This window comes from Lissotriton helveticus, chromosome 8 (genome assembly GCF_964261635.1).
Source record: "Lissotriton helveticus chromosome 8, aLisHel1.1, whole genome shotgun sequence".
Taxonomy (NCBI): domain Eukaryota; kingdom Metazoa; phylum Chordata; class Amphibia; order Caudata; family Salamandridae; genus Lissotriton; species Lissotriton helveticus.
Window position 1 is genome coordinate 829,867,484 of NC_136069.1, and position 23,077 is coordinate 829,890,560.

General features: G+C 41.6%; 1 protein-coding gene across 1 annotated transcript in view; it reads right to left on the reverse strand.

Moving 5' to 3' along the window:
* Positions 1-237: 237 nt before the first annotated feature.
* MOSPD2 (motile sperm domain containing 2) overlaps positions 238-23,077 on the reverse strand; it is a 474,812-nt gene continuing 451,972 nt past the window's right edge. Inside the window, exon 15 of the mRNA XM_078657641.1 lies at positions 238-4,280. Within this exon, the coding sequence (XP_078513767.1) occupies positions 4,152-4,280 (129 nt within the window). The 3' untranslated portion in view covers positions 238-4,151. The remainder of the gene's footprint in view (positions 4,281-23,077) is intronic.

A 23,077-nucleotide genomic window follows, 5' to 3' on the forward strand; every position in this document is an offset into this window, starting at 1 on the left:
AAGACATAACTTGCTTTGCATGAACGTTAAATAAGTAATACCAAATGAGAAGCTATACCGTATAAGTTTCTGATTTAAAATATATGCAATGTATTTTCCATGCATTGCTAAGTAAAGTATGGCTAAATCTATGCTACAGACACAAAATATTACATTGTTTTCGGTACCAAAAATAACAATTTAACACACAAAATCTATTTTTCACGCTGTTCATATGAAAGGTAATGGAAACTCAAACCATTTTGGAGGATATTTATTTCACTACAATGAAATTAAATTAAATGAAATCCTTCGATCATTTGTACAAAATAAATATCAAAACAGCAATAAAATACTGAAAATATGTGAAAGCATTAAAACAGAATGGTTATATTAGCAATGATTCCAAGATAAATATGTTTCAACTGAAGAGCATAGTATTATTAAACCGTCCACATAACTGGTAGACAGAAGTTTTATGGCACAAAAATAATCGCACTTTGCATCTTTTAAGCGTGTTAAGGACTGGTAATCTTATAGTCAGATAGCAATAAAGAGGCATTGTAATGAGAACACAATTTTCCTGCACATAGTTTTTTTCTATAATAACTAACATTCAGAATTTTAAAGAGTTGTTCTTAAATGGTGGAATGTAAATATTACAAACATTAATGGATGTAGATAGTCCATGAGAGGAGCATCGGTTTCAATATTTGTATCAAACAATCAGTCCATGTGTATTGTTGTAAAAATTGTTACAAATGCACTGCCAAGACAGTTTACGTATTGCACCAAAAGATTAGAATAATGATTTCAATGATGATATAACTTGACAAATTATGGCATATGGAATGGACAGGTTTAAGCTACTGTCAAAATGTACATGCAGTAAACATTTGTGTTAATTAGCCACATTAGTATGTATATTTTGCATAATTCTTAATTATGGCAATCAAACTCACTAAATGTATCAGTCACATGCTCGTTCATTTTCTACAAAAAGCATCCAATGCCTCCCGATTAATGGCACAACAGATTCTAATTGTACTAAAATAAGAAAAAGCAGTGTTCCTCCTTTTTTATATATACTTCTACCAATAATATAAGCTACAGATATCTAAACATATATCCTGTAGTTAATACCTTGTTCACTTTGCCACTACACATTATTACAATGGCTTGTTTTCTTATTGAAATAAAAGTCAAAACCACCATTACCTTGTTGCACACACAACAGATTTGCCTGCAAAGAGAGACAATGCACATTTCCCAGTGTAAATTCTAAAGGTTGAACCTATTCTATGAATTTGCAATTAATAAAAAACAGAGCACAAGGATGGCACTGAGGATTACAGATGTCAGGAAATCACTCTGCTAGATTAATGTAGTTCTTAGAGGGTTAGGCTTGTAATCCTCTATTGTAAACCAGATTTTTTTAATTTGAGGTGGGCAAAACCTTCTTAACGCCTTCTCATGTCCAGACGTAGCGAAGATTTTGTAAAAAAAATATTGTTACAATCTGCGATTCGAAATAATAGTTTTTCTTTCATGTCTTTTTGTCTGTGCAATGATGGAGAGGAATCTAACTAAGAACACACTTTTCATATTCAAGACAGGTTTTTAAAACATTGCCGTCTATGGATTTTCTTTAAGATCTTAATGATTATAATTTGGATTTCCGATAGAAAAAAAACTGCTATGCATTCATTTATGCAAAGCCACCAACTCTTTTCATTCAGGATATTGATAATTAAAGGTTAAAGACAGCACAACTTAAAATGTTTTCAGCCATGAAAATAATTAACTGTTCATACATGAATTTGGCTTGTTGAAACAATTCAGGTTTTACAGAGGGCCTGCAATTCCTGAATTATTTTGAAGGACCATTTGGTTATATGAAACTCAACATTGGTGAAAGATTGAAAACAAAGTGCTATATTTCAATGAGATACACCATCTTTGAATGCAAGCTAGCTCATAATGGCACTTTTGTTGCAATGCAGATATTCTACTAATAAAAGCGATCTCGTTATTCACTGAAATATTTCTGCAAACTTCTCTTCATTTGCGACCTCACATTTCTAAGGAATGGGCTGCCTCGTAAACAACAAAGCCAGGCATGGCTATTAATAGATTGTTAGCATTATACACCTGTAGGTCTAATAGTTACTTTTTAATCATTTTAATCTCGGACATTACAATAAACAGCCAACTGATGAATTTTTAAATACACTTGTCAAAAAAATCTTCAGTTTAATCTAGTTGTCAAAGTTTGTAAGTCCAAGTGGCAATAACACTTGCATGAACAGTTTGTTTATTGTATTATAAAAGATACAATTTTCTTTTATATTTTTAAGAAAGGTAAATGAACTGAGAAAGGTATAAACTGGCCCACAAATAAACACCAAAATCCTAATGGCGGGGATTCCAATATTATGAGAGGTAATAAATGTCCTTTGTAGAATTCGTACTGAGTCAAAGAATGGTACTCTAGTTTGTAAACATGTTATGTTTTTTCCATGCACCTTATAGTATTTTTACAGATGCTGTACCTAGGGAAGTGTCCATACCAACAAATTAAGGGGCAGGCCCTCCATCGCACGACAAGAACCTTAATATGTAGTTAAATGTAACATACAATATCTTTCCAGAAATATATTTTTCTGAAGCGATTAATTTTGCTCTCAAATAGTTAAACTAAAATGCTTTCAATCTTCGAAATATATACGTTTCAACCTTAAGTGTTATACAGTATTACTGTGCAGTGTGTAGTATGTTATACCTCATAATTATATTTCAGATGAATTACAGATCATTTTCCAGAGTTTAAGTACTTGTTTTCCAGTGTATAAATCATGTGATTCCTGCATATACTAGTTCCAAAACACAAACAATGGAATGTCATTTTTCATGGTGAGAAATTGTTGAGGTAAACGGGCACCATTAGCTGTTGAAGGCTGAAAAAAAATGGAGTATTCATTTTAAGCAGCAGAGGCCCTGCTTAGCAACCAGACAACTATGAAATGACTGCAAACTTATGTTGCTGTCGGGGAAACTCACTGCAGCATCGGTTGAACTAACCTGAATTTTAGGTTTCTGAACCATACCTAGAAAATAATGCGTTCTAAAATGAAACGAAACACTTGAGATACTAGTCGACTCCAATTGTGCCAGGTACAACCTTTTGATTGCCGCTATGGTGTAACTTGTGCTTAAATGACCTGCTATTGATATAAAAACACATTATTTTCTATAGTTTTAATGGTTGATGATGCAAATGAGTCAGAAGTTCAAACTTCATCTTATCAACAGGCTGACAGAGAAGAGTTTAGTAGATTACTGAAAACAACAAAATGGCTATTACCCAGAACTCTAGAATCAGGAGTTTGAAATGATCTTTTATTAACTGGGGTTCTTAAAGGAATGAAACGTTCATAAAAGTAAGCATTAACAAGTACAAAACTAAAAATCCTACAATTGGGAACTCCCAATTAAAATGTTGTCGTGCAAGATCCATGGTGCGCTTAATGCTTGATAGCTGAAACGCTGACGGATGTTGTCTTTAAATGTGGGAGGAATTGGCAAGTGCACTGGAGTAAATAAAATGAATGCATACAAAATATTTGAAAATATGCGACTGATAATTCTTCACTATTAAATCCAAGCTATAAAAATATAGTAAGTGCACTTTTTCGTAAGTAGCTTTTTAGTAGTCACTGAAAGCAATCGCACATTGAGTTCTGACTCAAAGCATTAATCATTTCCAGTTCAGGATAAAAGGAAATATAGAATTAGAAAACTGCTAATACTTTGCTCCAAACTTAGATAAAGCAAGACACATTAAATAAGATGTAGATTTTACCGTACATAACATTTCTATTAGAACGCTGTCATTAGGAGCACATCCAGTTTCCGAACACAACTCTAGTGTAGTCCAATATCCTCTTCTTTCTGTGCCCATAATAACTGGCAAGACAATCTTGTTCACATTTCTTTGCTCATCTTTATCGCAAAATTCCTATATTATTGAGAGGTATCATCAGTTTCGTCCTTGGTCTTCAGGCAGCTGAAAAGCACATCCCTCCTTACCTAGGCTGTGCCAGGGTTCACTGCTCAGCAGTACTCTTTGTTGCATGTCCTCCACAAAAAGCTCGCCGTTTACCTTTCCGTCTTCAAAGCACGTAGGCAACAAAAATAATGGCAATTAAGAGAGCCACCAAGGCAAAGAGTAACTGCTGAAGCCAGACACAGTAATGTATTTGCTCTTCGAGTCTTTTGTTCATTTCTAATAGTTGAGTCATCTGATGAGAGAAATACACAATGGTTTTAATACAATAACATTTAATAATTTCAGGCACTCCGAAAACATAAATCAATGCCAATTATACAACGAACCTGTATTAAAAGATGACAAATATCTCGCAAACGGTATCATTGTTACTGCAATATAATTATTAGTTGCACCCCAACGGTTTTGTAATAACAATGTTTCAGCCTAGTGGACAATGTTCTTACTGGATGTGAAATTACTTCAACACTTTTCCAGTAGAAGATAGCCTTATTTCTAATAACGACAATTCTTAGTGTTAATAATTGAGATGACACAACAGCACAACAATACGTTTCACTACCTTAGCGGCGACTGACACTACCTGGCTAACAGCAGCATCGTGAGGCCAGGGTAGAATGGTGTAAGGGCAATAGCCTAAATTCACTAAATCATACTTCAGCCATTGCTACAGTGAATACAACACTCAGGTTAGGAGAGGTTCCTGAATGGGCCTCGAGCATCCTGGGCTGTCAAGGGAGGTGGTTACAGCCCAGTGACAAGAACATTTTAACCTTAAGAAACAGGGCCTCTGTGATGCAGGTAGACCACAGTTATGATATGTGAGGATATTGTCGTGTATTTCTATAGGTTCTGATTCGATCCCCCTATTCCTGACCCTATTCTGGTTAAACTTACTAGCTAGTTAACTAACAGTCAGCCCATGAGGCAAGAAATCCCCCATGATGCAGATACCGTTATCTGACGCAGTCACACTACGGCACAGGAACGTGTTATCTGATTAGGTCATAACGCTTGAGATCTAATTAGACAAGCGATATTCCTCCAGCCCCTGATAAGGCATACGACGTTCTCATAACAAATCAAACCTATGACAACCTGGATAATCCGTGCGGCCATTGTTTTGATTTCACAGAGAACTTTAGTAAAGAATGTGCTAACGAGCAAGTCGTATGACATCTTTATTGACGTACCTATGTCCATCCTTACGTCAATCTCGGCACCTTTAAGGTATAAATATTGCCGACCTTGCCCTATGCAAAGGCACGCGTGGTGACAAGACGGAGCAGCCATACTTGCCGAAGCCGAGAGCAGAAGCAGACCCCGCAGGCAGCAGCCCCGCCTTCCTGACGCGCTGAGAGACGCGCTGCTATCTCAAGCCGAGAGACCCAGCACCGGCGCTTCTGGGCAGCCCTCGCAGGCAGCCTGGAATATCGAGAGCAGAGAAAGAGATACCATTCCTCATTCATCCTAAATTCCAGGTACAGAACTGAATAACCCCTCCTAGAGAATTCTTTAGTTATTCACTTGGCAAAAACAAACTTAAACTAAACTGTAACTTTCTATTCCCGCCCACGCATTAGACTTAGGTCAGGTACACGGGGTAGGCGTATTTAGAAACACCAGTTGAGTACGTTTAGTCAAATGTATATGTGTATGTAAATATATTTTAATCATTTTAAACATCATATGGCTCAGAAACCATATCAATGTTTTTACAGTATTATTTTATACTATTGCTTCTAATGTATGCACTTTACTTAACTATAAGTATTGCAATAATATCGATCCATTTCTCTTGTACGAGAAAAGAGACTGATCAATAAATAACATCTTTTATTGAACACGCCCGTCTCTTCCTTTTCTCTACATTCTGATGAGACTAAGAATGCACGTACTGACTGAGTAAAATAATTGCCTTGTGCTCACACGACTCTCGAGATTGACTCTTGATTAGGGGAGAGCAAAGTTGTCATGTTCTATGGTTGTCAGAAACTAAATCCCTTCTTGTCTAATCAGGGGAGTTAATTCCTTCCTTGAACATTCAAGAAAGTTTCTAGCGAACTCTGAGCTTAGCTGGCAAACCCAAAAATTAAGTCTAGTTTCGACAGTAGTAGACCTAGTTAACGTCTGGCCTAGGCCTTTACTGCTGTAGGTACTATTCCAATGCGCAGAGCCTATTGGGAAAATAGGAGCTACACTACATGGCGCCCAACGCGTTTGGAAAGGGCGATAAAACTAACGTAAGACATTTAGAGTAACTCAGTCGTGCTTTCTCACTCAGACCCCTTTTCCCAAATACTCCAAAGACGTCTGGAGTGGGTGAAAGGTTATTATATCCTCCAAAACCTCGCAGGAGGGAACTCCTATGTATGGTTCTTGGTCTAGTCAACGTTGAAGGATAAAACAGTTCCAAAATATTGTGCACCTAATCTCTGTTTCCATAAAGAAACCTGATCTGCAAATAAAAATAATACCATCCTGTCAGTAAAATGGGAGACAGTGATGGAGAAAGAGAGGCAATTAGATTAGCTACTGAAATAGCAGATGCTGATGCTACCATGCAAACAGCAGACCCGGATATAATACTCATCCAGGTCGCCAAAAGGAGATCTATAACCTTAAAACTTATAGGAAATGGACTGACACCTAGAGGTGGCACAGTCATATTCGTAATTGAGGCACACGAATATCGGCAGACAGAGGTATACTATACATGGATACATTTTCCAGCAGCAAATGCTGTAACAAAGTACTTCCACTATTACAAAGTAGAGGAACCTCCTGAAACGTACACTCCTTTCGAGGAGGTGGAAGTACCACTCAAATTCCAAGAGCATTTGCTCTTATTTGATGGCGCCCTAAAACATAATAATCACATTACAAGGCTCGGTCCTTTAGGAAGACCAGGAGCAACGTGGCCGGTCTTAGCCGGATACACACCACATCCAGACATCGACGAGATGACTGCACCAGAGCTATTAATACAGCTAAAACAACTACTAAAAATTCACAGACAATTAGTTCAGTATGTAATGCGGACTTCAACAATTCAGCCAGCGATTAAAATTCCACAGCTGACCCCTCACCAGGGGAACACAAATAAAATCACACCACAGAACATCCAATCCTGCCTAGGTAAAGTTCCAGCTAAACGGGAACAGATACCATTCTGGTTGGCACAGAAAATCACCCAAATAGAGGCGGTGTTTCCTGACACCACCCCATTAGAAAAGCACAGGATTCTGACTATATGTCTCCCAATGGGAATCGCACCACACATTGAGGACTGTGACACTTGGGGTACGGTCTTTGCTTCAATCTACACAAAAACGCACGGTGTTCCATCCATTTCGGTAATACCAGATGTGCTAAAACAAATTCAAGATGAATACGGTCCAGAACCTGCTTTAACTCTTGGTATGAAATTACTGAAAGACTTCAAGCAGGTCTCGGCTATATTACTAGCCAACATAAAGGGTGAAGCAGCAAACGTGGCGATCCGCCAGAGGTTAAAAGAGACAGATATAGCAGACCAACCAGCTGAAATTGCCAGAATCATAGAAAAATCCTATGAAGAACTAGGCAGAGATAGTCTAGGTGGAATACCAGTAAAACCGCAACTGACTACAAGTCCAGAAAAAATATTTTTTAATAATAATTCACCAAAAAAGAACTGGGATGGAAATAAACAATCCAATCCTAAAGAAAAGAAATTCCAGTCCAGAGGAAGGTCTCCTAGGCGAAGAGAGAAATCTCCAAACCCGAGACAAAGGTCACCTCAGAGTGAACCCTCTGGGAATAGATATAACCTTAGAAATAGGGATAATATTAAAAAACCTGATAGATATCAAGACATTGATACACGTCCGTCTCAATCTTTTCAGAATTCCTCGCAGAAATCGGAAAGAAGAGGACGATCAGAAGAGCACGCCAAGTCCAAAGACAAGGAACCTGCTCAACTGAAAAAGAAATCACAATTTCCAAAAAAGAAGGTAGCCAGTATCAAGGTAGTTAACAATGCCGAGAATACTGAGGACACAACTGAAAAACGGAGAATGGGCTCAGACAATGCTAGACAGCGCAGCAGAGGTGAGCATAGCTCGCAAAGTCCTTATGAATCATCTGGAGACAGTGGACACGAATGAATACCTTCAAGTGGAAACTGCAGATACCAGAGTTAGCAAGCCCCACAAAATATACGAGATAACATTACGTATAGAGGGAGATAAGACTAGGAAAATAAGGGGACTATTTTGGGATAACCTATCCAAGGGCTATGACATCCTTCTAGCTGAAAAAGACTGGCCACCGGAGTTTGTCAGGGAGTGCCCTCATGGCGAAGAAGTAATTATGCCTGCCTTCTCGAATCAAATACCGATTCATAAAAAATACACACTTGCTAGAAAGTGGGCAGTGGCCTTAGCACCTGCTTTATATAAAAATCACGTAGGATGGGATGAGGATTCTCCTCCTCACAAAGTCCAGTTAAAATCACAACCTACTGCACAAAGGCAGTACCCAATTAAGCAAGAAGCTAAAAAACAAGTAAATGAAATACTAGATCAGCTAGAATACCAGGGGGTGATTGAAACTTGCACCTCACAAATGAACAATCCTTTGTTTCCGGTCTCCAAACCAGACAATTCGTACCGTCTAGTTTTGGATTACCGACACCTTAACACATATTGCAAAACTTTTGCAGTGCAAAACTCACACAGTGCTGCACTAATGAATAACATAGTGCGCAAAAAATACAAAACAACCTTGGACATCTCCAACGGATTCTTTTGTCAAAACATAGCACCAGAGAGCAGATATTTAACTGCATTTTCAGTAAATGGCACTCAAAAACAATTCTGTCGGTTAGCCCAGGGGTACAAGAACAGCCCGGGGGTATTCTCAGCGAGAGTAACAGAATTACTACAACTATATGATGATGAAGCATTATCTTATGTCGATGACATTTACTTAACAGATGATGACTTGGAAACTCACTTGAAAAGAGTGAACACCATAATACTTGGTTTCGCTGCAGAGGGTTACAAATTCAACTTCAAAAAGTCCAGAATTGCCCATCTGACGGTCCTATTCTTAGGATATGAGTTATCAAGTGAAGGCAAAAGCCTGGCAGACAATTTCCTAGAGAAATGTGCCGTAATCCAAGCTCCTAAAACACTAAAAAACCTACAGTCAATTCTAGGCTTCCTAAATTTCGGAAGAACTTACATTGCAAATTACGCAGAAAGGGTCAAACCCCTTTACGATCTAATTAAACCAGACTTTAAAAGATCCAGTTGGACTCAAGCACACACAGAAATTTTGAGATCCTTACAAACAGACATGCTAATTAAAACAAAATTAGAAACCCGTGATAATACACGCAACCTTGTGATCCGAGTCATCCCAGGGAGATGCGGATTCACATACCTAACCTCTAATGAGGGAGATAAGGTACCAATTGCATTTAAATCGCACTTGTACACTAAGGCTGAAATGAAATTTAGCCCAACGGAAAAAATTCTTACAGCAACACAGACAGCTATAGCAAAAGAACGAGCCCTGGCACAAGGTAAACAAATAATAATCGTGACACCAATACCAGCCTTAGAGGCGGTAACAAAGGCAAGCATTCCTAATGCGAAAGCACTCCATCCGAGATGGATACAATGGGCTAACTCTCTTGCTGCAACAGACGTGGTGTACGAATTTGATCCTTACTTAAAAACACAAGAATTTCTACAATATGAATTCGAATGTCCTCTGCCAACCGAAATTCTGCCTCTAGACCAATACGGCTGTATAATATATACAGACGGATCAGCACAACCCGCAGTAGGGGGTAAACAAGCTTACAGTGCTGCGTGCGCGATTGTTAAAGGTCGTTGGCACGAAGGGAAATTTAAACCAACCCTAACTAAGACCCAATCTCTAGGAGATTGCACAGCTCAGCGAGCTGAATTACTAGCATTCAAGATGGCGCTTGAAAATACCGATCGAGAATTCCCCACACTCATAGTGTGCGATTCGTATTATTGCGTTCAATCTTATAATGAATACTTGCAGATCTGGCTTCAAAATGGTTTCAAGGATGCAAAAGGAGGCACAATCAAGCATAAAATGCTATGGGAACAAGTAGCTCTTTTACAAAAAGAACTACCAAAGACTCACGTGATACATACACTGAGTCATCAACGTGATGGCGTTCACGTTGCAGGGAATTCATTGGCTGATGAGGCCGCGAAGGCAGCTGTGCAAACGGCTTCCGTAGCTGCCATCACCCGGTCAAAAACAAAAATAGACAGCGAAATATTACAAGCTGTCAGCGCTTCTGAAAAGGATTCGATAGAACCACTCCCTAAAGGCTTTCCATTAAAGTACTCATACATAACAGATGAAAACAATGTTCCTTTTGCTCAAATCCCTGGAGTGGGGGATAGGGCAATTCCAAACATGGAACACAGATTAGGACTAATAATAGCGGCACACGAAGGGCTTGCTTCTACCCATGCTGGCGTCTCAGCCACAGTATCATTATTAAAACAGAGATACTGGTGGCCGCAAATGAGAAGACAAACAAGGAACTATGTTCTAGCATGTGAAATATGTCAAAAAATGAAAGTATCAACTGTGAGACGTCCAGCACAGACGCCCCTTCTAATCTCGGATAAACCATTAGCCTGTGTTTATCTAGACCACTGTGGTCCCTTACAAAGGGACGGTAACTATAAATATATCTTGGTCGCAGTGGACTCATGCACGAGATTCATATGGATGTGGCCCCAGCGAACGGCTGACGCCAGAACTGTTATAAAAGATTTGCGGGTCTTTATCGGCACATACGCAATTGGCATTCTGCATTCGGACAATGGTCCTGCTTTTAGCTCTCGGGCTTATAAGGAGGCCATGGTCAGCATGGGCGTGCAATTGCGGTACTCTTGTCCATTTCACCCTGAGGGGAACGGAATTGTTGAAAGAAAAAACCGTGACATAAAGCAATCTATAACGGCAAAGGTATTAGGTTCGGGAGCTGGGTGGGTCAAACATCTAATAAGTGTCCAACGTAGTCTAAATAACTTGCCAAGAAATTCTCTGAAGGGACTCAGTCCGTACGAATTATTATTCGGAACTAGGATGTTGATCTCTGACCTTGATAGTCAGACTTCAGTGGTAACAGAAAAAAGCTTTGATGTCAAAGACCGTTTGGCTATTTTTCAGGACTTAAACAAAACAAGAAAAGACCTGAGCAACATACAGTTGAAAGAACAGCCAACGACCACTGAAGAATCACCACCTGTCCCAGCAAGACCTGTCTGGATTCCAAAAGTCGGGGATCTAGTCAGGGAGAAGATCGCGGTAAAGAAGGAATTTGGGCCTTCTTACAGAAAAGCAGTTCCTGTATTGTCTGTCAACGGGACAAGATCAGTTGTACTACCGCCACTTGCTGGAAAAAAGGAGAACCGAGTTGTATCCATCGACCTGGTAAAACCACAACATGTGGCCGATAACCAACAGTAGGCCAAGTGGACTCCCAATAAGTAGCAGAACACCAAGGTTTGCTACCAGTACAGAGGTCCTATCAAAGAGGCTCATCACATTCGAAACGCCTACAGAAGAACAACAAGGACTATGCAACAATGCAATAGAACTTAGACCTCTGAAAACCCAAATAAAGACATTTAGCAGAGACACACCAATCTATACAGAAGTACCAAGTGAAAATGCAAGAAACAAAAATCCTGAACCAATTGGAACAATTGACAGAACTGCATCCGGTTACTTCATCAACTTCGATGATTCCTCTGAAGGCTTCAGCGAACAAAAGACACAGCCAACATCAAAATCCTTTAAAGACAAAGCGAAGGAACTTTTGAAACAACTGAAAGAAACATATCTAGTTTCTCCATGGATTGAATTTTGGGTGGGTTTTGGTGCATTTATCCTCATACTTTGGCTCATCATGGTATTTACCTTGGGACGCTTCATTGAGGGAAAATATGCTAAAATGGACACAGCAAGTCAGAACATCAACTTGGTCCTCAAACCACACACATCTTCACACGTCGAGAAAAGAGAACTTTCTTCAGAACTTTCTTCAGCCAACTTCACAGCAATTCCAATATCTGGTGGGGTAGCCTGGGACAACACTGACTATGAAATTTATGGTCCGGTCGAGATCCTGAAATATCCACACCAAATCAAGATCTCCTTGAGTGCCTTTGCAAAACCAAACTCATTTGCTGATGATTGGGACTTTGAAAGTATAAATAATATGATGTCTGACTTAGTAATGTCTGCTAAATTTACAAAACATGATTATTTGCAGGGTTCTACAAATTATGACAGCATGTACTGCTATAACCATTATGGTAACCATTTCTTGCATAAATCTGCACAACCTAGAAATGTTTTAAATTTTAATCAATGGGAACATTGTGCTACACCTCCAAAAGGGAGCTCTAGAACCGTGTATGGCAAATACTCATATTTTTCAGGTTTTAACATAACTAATGCTGAAACATTTTATTACAAATTGTCAAACAAGACAGGGATGAAAACCATGATAACCAACACAAAATTGATATATTCAGATTCTTTCTTTGAAAAAATGAATACTTTTGGATTTGATTATTGGGACAAACATGTTGATTTGAAAAGTGTTTGGGGTACAAAAGAATGGCAAGTACAGGGTATAGAAGCTTTGTTTAGAGCCTGCATGATCCCAGAACAAATGATATTTTTAAATGACACCGTTCAACAAACCACCTGTCTTGGCTTAGCCAAAATCAAAGATTTAAATAACCTGTCTATTCCAAAGCCAACAATGTTTAGCAATAACTCTGAAACAGATGAAGAAATAGACATAAACCATATACTTAACCAAAACAGAACACATCCTGATTGGAAACAATGGTTGATCTGGCCCACAGATACAAATAACTGTCAAGATAGATTCCTGAATAAAACACAGGGTTTCAAAATGAACAGGCCAGACCCTAGATATCCCCAAAGACATCACCCAGGGATAATAACAACCTACAGTGTGGGCAAATTATGCCTTCAATGGCTACAAACTTCCACACTGCCTGAAATTAAGCAACACCTAACTTTACTTACTGATGGTGCTGACTTGCGTGATTTCATAATGGGACCACGCAAACAGCGTCAAAAGCGTTTCATAGCAGCCTCTGTATATGCAGCATACAATGAGGCCTGGAAGGTTACTCAAATTGAGACAGCAGAAAGAATACGGGAAATTGACCGTATTAATTTGGAAAAATCACTTTCTGTAGTGGACAATGGGTTAATGACTCTGTCCTCCAGAATTTTTTCATTGGACAGCATTGTGTCTTCAGCAATCGATATATTATCGCAAGACTTACTGTTATTACAACATGGTCAGTCACAATTGCGTTCTATTGTACAGCTTGGCTGGACGTTACAAAATCTGCGTTCAGGCTACGTGCCTTGGCGTTTAATCAACACAACGTCACTATTTCAAATCTTTAACCTTACTGATAGACAAATCGGTATGGCGCAGAAGGGTGCTGATTATACAATCTTGAGCATTGAAAAACTAGAAAGATTACCGTTGACAATGTCAGAACGACCTGTCAGTGAATGGATAATCCACGGAATCATAAATATTCCAATCTCAACCTTCAGGTTTCAATACTGCCAAAAATATATACAGGCTGGCATGTACGAGAAATTGGGAAAGGGGTACCTTAAAACAACATGGAACCTGCCCTATTCACATGCATGTATCAGTAACAAAGGACAGAAAGTGTTTCTTAGTGGCATCAATTGTGCTATGTCACTAAGCGGCACGCTTCTGTGTAACGGTATTAGTTTGCACGGAGCCTGTGAAGGGAATTCATACAACCTTTCATGTCACCAGCAAGGCGCACCTGCAACTGAAATAGAACCATTCTTTCAAAGACTCTATAATGGGAGTTACATTCTTATTGTAGACCGCAGATGCTGTAGTCTTATGCCCGGGACTCCTTATCTCGTCACTACGACGGCGAAGGTCAAGTGCTGTGGACGTTCTTTGTTCCCCAGCTCCTTTCCAGACAGGGAGGCGAGGGCATGGCCCAGTTTGAAAATTACTTCTATTCGAATAGACACTTTAAGCAGAATGAAAACAGTGCTTCTTCAGACGCCTACAAGGCTCACGTCATCTAAAGAAACGTATGATCTACAAGTCGCAAGGACGACTGCAGAGATACATACATTATTATCAACTAATTCCCCCGTACATTTCGCGGAAATCCTGAGCGAAATCTTAAATATTTCTGATACCACAGGGTCTCAAAGGTATTTAAGACAGTATTTTCGATGGCATTAACACCATTCAAAGCCATACTGGGTATTTTTCCAGACTTCGTCCATTCGATTTTTGGCGGACTTTCCCTGATCCTAGGACTAATTGCGGGAATCCTATTCCTAGTCCTTATTTTTCGTTATGGCAACCCATGTCACAGATCAAACTCTCGCGACAATGGAAGATACGATCCTAGCCATTGGATACCGGGACCGGATATCAAAAATCCTGGGACTATCCCGGCTTAGAGACCTAAACATGACTTGGTTTCTATCATTTCGACCAATGTGGCAAAGGTGTGTTTTACCTGTACTAAGGTGTCTGCTATGCGGAGAAGAATGCGTGTTAGACACCTGTCTGACGCTACAATCGGATGCGCCGGTGGATGCAGATACACTGTTGGTTCCTACCAAGGTTCACGCACTGTGCTGCCCTCAAAGGCTGCCAATTCTGATGACGGCATTCCTGGAATCTTCACCACTGCGATTGAAGAGTAGTGAAGTTCAAGATGAAAGCAGCATCGAACAGGTACGACCTTCTGTCAGCAATGCAAATCAGAATGTCAATGGAGACAATCATGCGCATGAATGCATGGTTACCCCTATTTCCGACTTAGTGGAACTTTCCCATGAAGCTGTTGACAGTTTTTTCGAAAGCCTGAATGATATGATGTTCTCTCCGGAACAGAAATAGAGACTTTTGAGTAAACTCGCACACGGCGTTCCCTGAATTCGGCCTTCAACTTTAAAAATAAAGTCACATGAACAATTACAATCCAGTTCACGGACAGCAACTTTTTTCAGCAAGCCCCTAAAATATTTTTCTATATATTTTTTCCCGGGACACTGATCTTCTGCTTAAAGTAAGAAACTATTCCTAGAGAACTAAGATTTCTATTTTTTTAGATACTTTATAGACTTTATATAGACTTTAGCTGCCCGCTGGTATGTTCACAATATATTTTATGTGATGAAATGGTTTCGACTTTTTTTCTGTATAGCCATATTAAGAGCCATTTCATGTGTATTTCTCATATACCAACAATCAATAATGCATAACAATGCGTGTTCACTTTTGCATCTAATTCATAGCTTAAGTGCATACAATATATATGACTGCAATTTTTCAGTATATTTGAAAATTTCGAAATGCATTTATGTATTTTGGGGTGGTAAGGTATACACTATACTCTATAGTATGTTGTACTATGTTATACTATGCATAGATTAGTAGATATGACCATAGTTAGCGTGGAGTGGGTGTCGTGTATTTCTATAGGTTCTGATTCGATCCCCCTATTCCTGACCCTATTCTGGTTAAACTTACTAGCTAGTTAACTAACAGTCAGCCCATGAGGCAAGAAATCCCCCATGATGCAGATACCGTTATCTGACGCAGTCACACTACGGCACAGGAACGTGTTATCTGATTAGGTCATAACGCTTGAGATCTAATTAGACAAGCGATATTCCTCCAGCCCCTGATAAGGCATACGACGTTCTCATAACAAATCAAACCTATGACAACCTGGATAATCCGTGCGGCCATTGTTTTGATTTCACAGAGAACTTTAGTAAAGAATGTGCTAACGAGCAAGTCGTATGACATCTTTATTGACGTACCTATGTCCATCCTTACGTCAATCTCGGCACCTTTAAGGTATAAATATTGCCGACCTTGCCCTATGCAAAGGCACGCGTGGTGACAAGACGGAGCAGCCATACTTGCCGAAGCCGAGAGCAGAAGCAGACCCCGCAGGCAGCAGCCCCGCCTTCCTGACGCGCTGAGAGACGCGCTGCTATCTCAAGCCGAGAGACCCAGCACCGGCGCTTCTGGGCAGCCCTCGCAGGCAGCCTGGAATATCGAGAGCAGAGAAAGAGATACCATTCCTCATTCATCCTAAATTCCAGGTACAGAACTGAATAACCCCTCCTAGAGAATTCTTTAGTTATTCACTTGGCAAAAACAAACTTAAACTAAACTGTAACTTTCTATTCCCGCCCACGCATTAGACTTAGGTCAGGTACACGGGGTAGGCGTATTTAGAAACACCAGTTGAGTACGTTTAGTCAAATGTATATGTGTATGTAAATATATTTTAATCATTTTAAACATCATATGGCTCAGAAACCATATCAATGTTTTTACAGTATTATTTTATACTATTGCTTCTAATGTATGCACTTTACTTAACTATAAGTATTGCAATAATATCGATCCATTTCTCTTGTATGAGAAAAGAGACTGATCAATAAATAACATCTTTTATTGAACACGCCCGTCTCTTCCTTTTCTCTACATTCTGATGAGACTAAGAATGCACGTACTGACTGAGTAAAATAATTGCCTTGTGCTCACACGACTCTCGAGATTGACTCTTGATTAGGGGAGAGCAAAGTTGTCATGTTCTATGGTTGTCAGAAACTAAATCCCTTCTTGTCTAATCAGGGGAGTTAATTCCTTCCTTGAACATTCGAGAAAGTTTCTAGCGAACTCTGAGCTTAGCTGGCAAACCCAAAAATTAAGTCTAGTTTCGACAGTAGTAGACCTAGTTAACGTCTGGCCTAGGCCTTTACTGCTGTAGGTACTATTCCAATGCGCAGAGCCTATTGGGAAAATAGGAGCTACACTACAATATGTGAGGAGATGTGACTATGAAGGTGGGGACAATTAGGACAAGGGCAAAAGGAATCCTGGCTTCAACAGAAAGGGAGTAGGTAATGGGTAAAAGGGCCACCAACGTGCAGTCGGTTCAAATCCCGAAAAGTAACGTCAAATGAGACCCACATAATCTGCACGGTGTACAAAACAATTTTCAACGTAATCAAAAGAACTGCAGTGCACACAAACAATAAGGTCTGATGAAATAAAGAGATACAAAAATATAGGATAGCCACTGGACAGCCTTCGTCTGGACAGGACAACACTACACACACCACAGCTACCAGCGTCACTACATACAATGCACTCTAACTGAAGTTAAAGCTAGCGAGTCAGACTACTCCACAAAAGACACTTAGGCTTGGACCCAAGATGTATTTGTTTCAAAATCTATCACTGATGTTTGGCTGTCTCAAGGTATATTGGCAAGGAACCAAAATAATAATAACTAAGAAAAGCGAAGTGTTGGACAATGTAATGTGATGAGAAAGATTTTCATGAGTACTCGGTGATGTCAAAAGTCCTAATGCTTTTTTTTTATGCAGGTACTACTGGTGCTTATTCGACCACTAGATCTGTGATTGTTCCTCAGCCAAAAGTACCACTGCCCAATGCTACACAAAGCACTTACACCCAGGTATCCCGTCTTACTTCATCTAATCACAGAGTCTTAGTCTTCTTATTCAGCATCCTTAGATCACACCCACAAAGGGTCATTCCTCAGTGACCTACAGTCAGCATCCTTTCTACCCCTTTCAACACTAAGTCAACTTTTGACTGTCAGTAATTCATGAAGTGGTTTTAGGGAATGGTGGGATGCTGATGGAGTGCGGAGGGTTGCTGCTCTGCTTGTGTGACTGAAGGGCTCCATCTTTGTATTCAATTTTCTTTTGACGTGGGTCCAAATTTAGACCAGATTACTTAGAAAACAATACTTTTGTCCTCATTGCGCTCACATGGTGGATTCCAGTTGGCACTGAGGCACTTGGGTGATGGAGGACAAGCATGCTGCAGCGAAAGAGAGGGCCCGACCCCTAAGCGCAGTTGACTGAGGCTCAGCATGCTCCTTTGCCAATGGTAAACTGGGAGCAATCATGATGGAGCCGATGAGTAAATATGCTCCCCTATTCTTTCTTACTCCCCGACACTTTGAATAAGCCATTTTTTAGTGATGCTGTTGTAATTCAGGTTCTCCCTCTGAATACCCAGGGAGTCGAAAGGAGAGTGTTAGATCTGGGGGTCTCTAGTTGGCAATGGTATTCACCTTTGTCCAAATAGGGACCCTTACTTCTAAGTCAGGATAAGGGGAGTACACTCCTAGATAACCCCTGCTCACCCCCTTGGTAGCTTGGCACGAGCAGGGAGGCTTATCTCAGAGGCGGTGTGTTAAGCATTTGTGAATATACACAGCAAATCAGTGAAAACCCTACAGATGGACACAACACAGGTTTTATAAAAATAAGTATTCTTTATATAGACTTAACACAAGACCAGAAACGACTAAAATCCACAATACTGTACTTAAGATTTACTTAAAGATGGTAAAAGTTACTTAGTTCAAGTTGGTGATAAATGCGACACAGTTCTGAACAAAGTACCTGGATGCGTAACCCAAAAATTAACAAAAGGTTCGCAAAGGGAGATGCGTTGGTTCAGTGCTCCGGGGGAGATGATGCGTCGTGCCTCAATGCTTGTGCAGAGTAGGGGATGCGTTGTGATCCTTACCGATGCAGGAGTGATGCGTAGATTCTCAGCCTGGTTGCGATGCGCAAATTGGCGCCTCGATGCGATGCGACAATCCTGATGCGATGCAAGAAGATGGCGCCCTTGCTGCGACGATGATGTGTAGACGCCCTGGCAGCCTTGCGACGACTCTGTACTTTGGAGCTGCGACAGGCCCTGCGACACACTTCTCTGGTGATGCGACGGCGACCCTCTCGATGGCGTCACGCTTCTCCGGTGATGCGACAGCAGGCAGCTTGGCAGCATCACACTTCTTCTTGCTGCGTCGCGCTTCCAGCGACACGCAGGCTTCTACAGTTAGAATTCCTAGCAAGAAAATTCAGAGGGGATCTGGAGATAAAATCTTTTGTCCCTGAGACTTCAGCAGGAGGCAAGCACAAACTCAAGCCCTTGGAGAATATTCTGTAAGATGATGAAAGTCCTTAAAAAGTTCCTTCTCCTTTTCCTTGGCAACAAACAAAGCAGGGCAGGCCAACCCAGCAAACAGCACACTGGCAGAGGGGCAGTCCAAACTCCTGCAGAACTCCTGTTCTTCTCCTTGGCAAAAGGGTTGTCTTGTTCCCAGAAGTGATCTAAAGTCCTTGGGTCTGGTTCCCAATATTTACACTACTTTTCTCTTTGTTCTCTGAAGGCAGAGAGGCCTCTGCCTAGTCAAAACCAGTTATTGAGCACTTTGTTTACAGGACTTCTCCTTTCCTTTCACAGCGCAGGGCAGGCACATCAGACGCCCCACAGGAGGTGGAGCCAGCATTGTGGAAGGCAAGTACAGTCCTGGAGCACTTTGTTGACAGTCTTCCTTCTCTTCTTTCAGTGTGCACGGCAGAGACATCAGACGCACCACAGGAGGTGGAGCCAGCATTGTAGTGGGAAGGCCCAACCCTATTCAGGTCCCAGGTGCAACTCCTCCCTCCCATCTAGATGCAGATCTCCCTATTCACCACCGGGCTGCCCCAGCCTGTCTCTTGAAATCCCCCAGCCCCGTCACTCACAAAACCAGACAAAGAATTACACGATCCTCGCAGAGGCAGGCTCAAATGGTATGGCCAGCAAATACCTACTTTCTAAAAGTGATATTTGCAAACACAGAATAATAAAATAAACTTCACTAAAAGATGTATTTTATTATTCTGAGTCCAGGCATACTAAACTCAAATTTCTACCAGGTTCTCTGAGTCTGCTAGGATTATAAACATGTAACAATCCAGCAGCCCATTCTGGCCATTGGAGAACAGGTAGCCTTGCAATAGTGAAAAACAAAAATGGCTGTCACTCACTATTAGGACATGCCGCACACATCAGGGCTTGTCCTACCTTATACTTACAATGCACCCTGCCCTTGGGCCTACCATAGGGGTGACTAATATGAAGAAAAGGGACGGTTTAGGGTCTGGCAAGTGGGTGCACATGCCCAGTCAGCATGACAATAACAGACTGCACGCAGGCTCTGCAATGGCAGACCTTAGACACATTTTACAAGGCCGCTTCTGTGGGTGGCACAATCAGTGCTGCAAGCCCACTAGCGGCATTTGGATTTACACGCCCTGGGCACACTCAGTGCACTGTACTAGGGTCTGAGAAGTAAACCAAACATCCAATCATGGAACCACTGATCAATACATCAATTCACAGTAGGGAGCACTCGCACAGTGGCACTGGACAGCAGTGGCACAGTGCCCAAAGCATCTAACACCAGCAAAAACACATGAGGCAACAGTAAAAATAGAAGGGAGACCCACGCCAATGGTGCCAGGTCTAACACCCATGATCTACAAGAGAAAGAATAGGAAGGTTTGGAGGCCACAGCTGCCAGGGATGGTGGCAAGATCAGACCGCTGGCTACCCGACCCATGAGGCCGGTAGGAACCGCACACTCCTCCAAGCAGAAGCTGGGAAGCTTGCGCGTCTCGGTGGTTGGGATAGGGTGGTCAGTTTGAAAATCCCTTCAATGGCCACTAAAGACAGACTGGGAATGACGAGGGGCAGCAGACAGGGCCAAAATGTTGGCACAGCCCGCGAGTCCTTAAAGTGCTCCAGCGCAAAATCTGCCTCGTCTCTGATGAGACAGGTGCTATCGAAGGGCATGTCCATTAGGGTAGCTTGGACGACTCCAGAAAAGCCAGCCATTCTCAGCCAGGCGTGGCGTCTGAGGGCCACTGTCGAAAAAGCTCTGCCTAGTCAGTCGGTCATATCCAAATCCACAGCTTAAAGGGTACCTCGCTGCGTCTCTTCAGTCTGTGACTGCTTGGGATGGAATGGCCTGGGTCTCCTCCGCAACATGTGGCAGCACTTGCACAAGTTTCCCACAGATTGTGGGAGTAACGGTCCAATAAGCACGCATTGTTCACTGACCGCAAGGCAAAGTTGGCGAAAGAAAATATTTTCTTTCCCAAACAGTCCAGCCTCTTGGATTCCCTGTCCAGGGGCTGCTAGTGTGCCATGGGAAGTGGAGACTTGGACAACCAAGCTCTGCGGGGTAGGATGGTGGGTGAGGAAATTTGGGTCCCCAGGAATGGGGAGGTGGTGGCGGGCAATCGTCCTATTCACAGGAGCCCATGTGCTGGGTTTGGACCAGGTCCCCAGAAGGATGTCAGTGAGGGCTTCACTGAACGGGAGTAGGGGTTCAGAGGAGGAGACTCCGGGTTGTAGCACCTCTGTCAAGATGTTGGTCTTGACTGCCACAGAAGGCAACTGAAGGTCGAGGACCTCAAGCACCCCCACCACACTGCCACTGTGTATACAGCACCCTCTTCAGTAGCCACAGTAGAGGGAGAAAGCATGCCAGTATCTGGAGACGTAGCCAGTCCCCTTGCATCATGCTGTTCCTCACACCAGTCCATATCCTGATCACAAGGCTGATATTCTAAAGGGTGCAGCAAACCCTCCCATTCCTCCCTGAGAACCAACCGTTCGGAACAGGGCTAGGACACGGGGTCCTGTCAGCACCAGAATCTGCACTGGTCGATGCAACTCGGTGTCAAATTCGGGAATCACAATGGGCAAGCGTGGCTGGTTGAGGCTGGGAGCATCAGCATAGGTCAAAATGGCATGATTGGTACCGGTTCTGATCCATGACTGGATCCATGGGGGCCTGTAGGAGGCTGGCTAAGTATATGGTAGTAAAGTAGTGCACCTTGCACTGATCCAGGCAACCCTTATGGTGATTTTAGTGGTGTTTGATAACAATGGAAAGTTCTCAATGTGGTAGCTGTGGAGAGCAGCCTTCAGGCTTATCTTGACGGAGTGTTAAGCAGCTTGTTTTAACAGTTTAATCATGAAGTGTAGGTTAAATGAAAAAGAAAAAACACAGGGAGGTGACGCAACATTGACATGCTTATGTATATCATGATAATGTTATACCCATGTTATCTATAAACGTTTGACCAAAATGTCATGATAATTTTGCGATGAGTTTTTTCTATATAATCTTGATAACACACAGAATTTGTTAGAAATCTATGGGTCTTGAAGTAGTGTGCTTTGCGAAAGGTGTGCATGTTGTTGCACACCAGGATTTGTAATTTATGTTTTTGGACACGGACAGATCCTTACTCAAAGCAGCACACACTGATTACACTGATAAACTGTAGGTTTCATTATTTCACACTGAACACGTAACTGGAGTGTGGTTGAATCTTCTTCTAGCAGAGAGCGAACTTGCCAGACGTATTCCGGACTGATGGCCTCTCAGCTCTGCGGGGTCTGAGGGCATACCAAAGTGAGTCCGCAAGGGCCTGAAGAGTCAGAGCAAGGCCTTGCAGTACTTTTCAATTTGTTTTGGCATGGGGGATGGCACCAGAAACACAGGTTGTGCTGCAACAAGTTGCAGGATATGCTTAGACGTTGACCAACTTTGGGAGTGAGATCAAGCAGTACGGTGATGCATCAGGAGAGTGAGCGTGCCAGAAGTCTAGCTTACATTACTTGTGCTTTTTCTTTGACATACCAAACATCTTTGAGACGAAGACTGATGCCTGTAATGACTCTTGTGACTTCTGGAAGTGGACCATGATTGAACCTTCAACTTAGAACAGTCCCCATCACTAAGGCTTCTGGTGCTTTGCAATATAGTTTTGGTTTGCAGTCTTGGAAAGCCTTCAAGTTGACACTTAAGCTCTTTAGCCTTTGAGTCGTGACTCGACCCAAGGTACCAAAGGCAAGCCTTATGAGGGTCTGTCACAGACATTTGTTTGCCCCTACAAGGTTTAAAAAACAATCATTTTGGGAGGTAACATTTCCTTTGCACACAGTTTTACTATTTTGAATAGGTAAATTGAATCTCCACGAGATGAGGTGGAACG